Source organism: Chinchilla lanigera, unplaced genomic scaffold, assembly GCF_000276665.1.
Source record: "Chinchilla lanigera isolate Chin_1 unplaced genomic scaffold, ChiLan1.0 scaffold00036, whole genome shotgun sequence".
In the NCBI taxonomy this organism is placed as follows: domain Eukaryota; kingdom Metazoa; phylum Chordata; class Mammalia; order Rodentia; family Chinchillidae; genus Chinchilla; species Chinchilla lanigera.
The window spans coordinates 382819-386288 of record NW_004955437.1 but is presented as its reverse complement, the minus strand read 5'-3'; the positions used below and the strand labels follow the sequence as shown (position 1 = coordinate 386288).

The following is a 3470-nucleotide window of genomic DNA, read 5'->3' as shown; positions in this document are numbered from 1 at the left end:
TTGTAGCCCAGGCTGGCCTCAAACTTGCAATCGTCCTCCTGCTTCAGCCTCCCTAGTGCTGGGATTACAGGCATGTACCACCACGCCCGGCTTCAGCCCTGTTTTCTTTTTGAGACAGGATCCCACTGTATAGTTCAGGCTGGCCTTGAACTCACTATATAGCCCAGGCTGACCTCCACCTCTCAGCAATCTTCCTGCCTCTGCCTCCCAAGTGCTGGGATTACAGACACGCACCACCACCACACAGGGTTTGCAAAGCATTTTGATTGAAGTGGCAGAGGCTGCCCTCGGGGACCACACGACCTGGACATACATGATCAGGCTGCCAGGCAGCCTGGGATCTCTTGTGCAGTCTGGATACAAGGACGCTGCCTGTGCTCCCACAAGAGACCGCCCAGGGCTCGAGCCTAGAGAGCAGACCCCTGGGAGGTAGTGGCTCCCCGTGAGGAGAGCGCTGGCACCGGATGGAGGTCCAAGATCTGCGTGGAGGTGGGAAGCCGGGCCTGAGCCTCCCGTGCCCTCTTTGCTGTCCCCAGGCCCAGCCCAAGAACTCCTCCTGCCCAGGGCTGATGTGCGTCTTCCAGGGCTACTCCTCCACAGGCCTAGCGCAGAGGACCCTCTTCAACCTGCAGATCTACGGGGTCCTGGGGCTCTTCTGGACTGTTAACTGGGTGCTGGCCCTGGGCCAGTGTGTGCTGGCCGGAGCCTTTGCCTCTTTCTACTGGGCTTTCCACAAGCCCCGGGACATCCCAACCTTCCCACTCAGCGCGGCCTTCATCCGTACACTTCGGTAAGCCGGGGGCAGGGCCTGGGACTGTGTGGGGGACTCCGGGCCTCGGGGCCTCATCACCTGCCCTAACGCCCCCTGCAGTTACCACACCGGCTCCCTGGCATTTGGGGCTCTCATCCTGAGCCTCGTGCAGATAGCCCGGATGATCCTGGAATATATCGACCACAAGCTGAGAGGTGAGGGGGCGGGAGTCCGGGGAGGCCGGGCTGCACTGCTGGACCCTTGAGGGGAGACAGAGGCCCGCGACCCACCGGGCTTCCCGTGTCCCAGGGGCCCAGAATGCCTTCGCCCGCTGCATTATGTGCTGCTTCAAGTGCTGCCTCTGGTGCCTGGAGAAGTTCATCAAGTTCCTGAACCGCAACGCGTACATCATGGTAAGCGGCTGCGTGGGAGCCCGCGCCTCCGCTCTGCACGCGGCCCAGGCCCCCAGGTCTGCTCAGCGCGGTGACTCTGGCTTTGCCCCCAGATCGCCATCTACGGGAAGAATTTCTGTGTCTCAGCCAAAAATGCCTTCATGCTGCTCATGCGGAACGTGCTCAGGTGAGACTGTCCACGCCTCCTGGCCGAGGAGCCCCCTCCCATTTCCTTGTCCAGAGCCTAGTGCGCTGCTGTCACTGTACTGAGACATGAATAATCTGCACTTCAAACCTGTCCATGGGGGGTGGGGATTTAGCTCAGCGGCACAGCGCCTGCCTGGCAAGCGCGAGGTCGTGAGTTCGATTCCCGATACCGGAAAAAAAAACGAAAAAAACAAACAAACAAAAACCAAACCTGTCCCTGCCAATTTTGTGTTTGTATTTTTTTGTTGCTACTGGGGATCAAACCCAGGGCCTTTGCACTGACCAACATCCCAGCCCATTTAAAATCTGACACAGGGTCTCACTTGTCGCTAAATTACCAAGGACCGCAGGTGTGATCCTCCTGCCTCAGTCTCCCTAAGTGCTGGGATAACGGACCTGCCGCGCCCACCCCGCTGTCCCTGCAAATTAGGGAGCCAGTTCTGCTTCCTGCGCTTCCACGCATCTAACCCGGAGCCTATCCCAACTTCCGAACAGGGTGGTGGTCCTGGATAAAGTCACAGACCTGCTGCTGTTCTTCGGGAAGCTGCTGGTGGTCGGAGGCGTGGGTAAGGGGCGAGACGGCCTCCGGGGCGGAGGGGAGGGCTGCTGCGGCGCTGACCGCCAGCTCTCCCGCAGGGGTCCTGGCCTTCTTTTTCTTCTCCGGTCGCATCAAGGGGCTGGGTAAGGACTTTGAGAACCCGGAACTCAACTATTACTGGCTTCCCATCATGGTGAGTGTCCCCCGCCCCGCCCCGGCCCCAGCCCCGTCCCCACCGCCTCCCCCGGGAGCCCCGCGGCCCCAGCGCCTCTGTCTCGCAGACGAGCATCGTGGGGGCCTACGTCATCGCCAGCGGCTTCTTCAGCGTGTTCGGCATGTGCGTGGACACGCTCTTCCTGTGTTTCCGTGAGTGGCCCGCGCACCCCACCTGCACCCCGCACCCCGCACCCCGCGCTCGCGGAGCCGCCCCGGTGCTCCCAGGGAGGGCGGGCTCGCGGCGCCCCGGCCAGGGCTGGGGCACAGGGCGGGAGAGCGGAGTTCCACGGCCTCGCGGCTCGGTTCGGGCGGCTCGGGCGCGGGGCGAGCCCAGCACCCCGGCCTCGCCGGCCCCTCCCGCCGTCCTCCGGCGGCCCGGCCGCTAACCCGGCTCTCCGCGGCTCAGTGGAAGACCTGGAGCGGAACGACGGCTCGCGGGACCGGCCCTACTACATGTCCAAGAACCTGCTGAAGATTCTGGGCAAGAAGAACCAGGCGCCCGCGGCCGACAAGAAGAGGAAGAAGTGAGCCGAGACCCGCGCCGACCCGACCCAGGACCGCGCCCCCGCTGTGCAGACGCCCAGACACGTTCTGCCGTACAGATCCCACAGTCATAGTCATTTTAATAAAAATTAAAGATTGCTATTTTTGTTTTCTCAATAGGCCTGTGGGTTTTGTTTCTTTTTTTGAGACTGTCTCGCTATGCAGTTCAGGCTGGCCTTGAGCTCACTTTGTGGCCCAGGCTGGTCTCGAACTCGCAACGATCGTCCTGCGTCAGCCTCCCGAGTGCTGAGACTACGGGCCTGCACACCACGCCCGATTCTCAATAAGTCTGCGCGTTCTATCGCCTTGACAAGCCTGTATTCCTCTCCCCGCCGCACCGCGCGCCGGCCTCTTTAAAATCGGCCCTGCCCCGTGACGCGCCGCAGAAGTCGCGACCAATCGAAAGGTCACTAACCTCTCGCCAATAGAATTTTGCCATCCGGGTCACGCGCTCCGGAGCTTCACAGAGACCCAATCGCAAGGGCAGGCCCCGAGCCGCCGCGGGTGGGCGGGGAGGGCTGCGTGCAGAAGGACCAATCAGAGTTGCGGAAGCGCGGCCGGGGGCTGTCCGGCGTGGGGCCGGTTTGGAGGCCGCTTCTGAGCTGCTTAAAGAGCCAGGTCAGCTGACCGGCCCCAGACCGTCGCCTCTGCAGCGCGAAGGTGAGGTCGGCGCGCGGAACCGGCACGCCGGCATGCCGCGCTCCTGCGAAGGCGCGAGGGCGCGGGCGCTGGCCGCCGTCTTCCCGCTGCTCCTGTCCCTGGCCGGGCTGGAGGCGAGGGCTAAGGACGACTTCAGCCAGGTGAGCGCGCGCCCCGCCCGCCC

At 63.0% G+C, this 3470-nt stretch overlaps 2 protein-coding genes across 2 annotated transcripts in view; both read left to right on the top strand.

Annotated features, from left to right (window-relative positions):
• Window positions 1-2766, top strand: part of Slc44a4 (solute carrier family 44, member 4) — a 12934-nt gene extending 10168 nt beyond the window's left edge. The window contains exons 14-21 of the mRNA XM_005389391.2: window positions 537-790; window positions 872-966; window positions 1061-1164; window positions 1257-1330; window positions 1846-1916; window positions 1987-2081; window positions 2170-2254; window positions 2511-2766. Coding sequence (XP_005389448.1) covers window positions 537-790; window positions 872-966; window positions 1061-1164; window positions 1257-1330; window positions 1846-1916; window positions 1987-2081; window positions 2170-2254; window positions 2511-2632 — 900 coding nt within the window. The 3' untranslated portion in view covers window positions 2633-2766. The remainder of the gene's footprint in view (window positions 1-536; window positions 791-871; window positions 967-1060; window positions 1165-1256; window positions 1331-1845; window positions 1917-1986; window positions 2082-2169; window positions 2255-2510) is intronic.
• Window positions 2767-3212: 446 nt separating this feature from the next.
• The window catches only part of Neu1 (sialidase 1 (lysosomal sialidase)), a 4369-nt gene continuing 4111 nt past the window's right edge, over window positions 3213-3470 (top strand). The window contains exon 1 of the mRNA XM_005389390.2: window positions 3213-3447. Coding sequence (XP_005389447.1) covers window positions 3340-3447 — 108 coding nt within the window. The 5' untranslated portion in view covers window positions 3213-3339. The remainder of the gene's footprint in view (window positions 3448-3470) is intronic.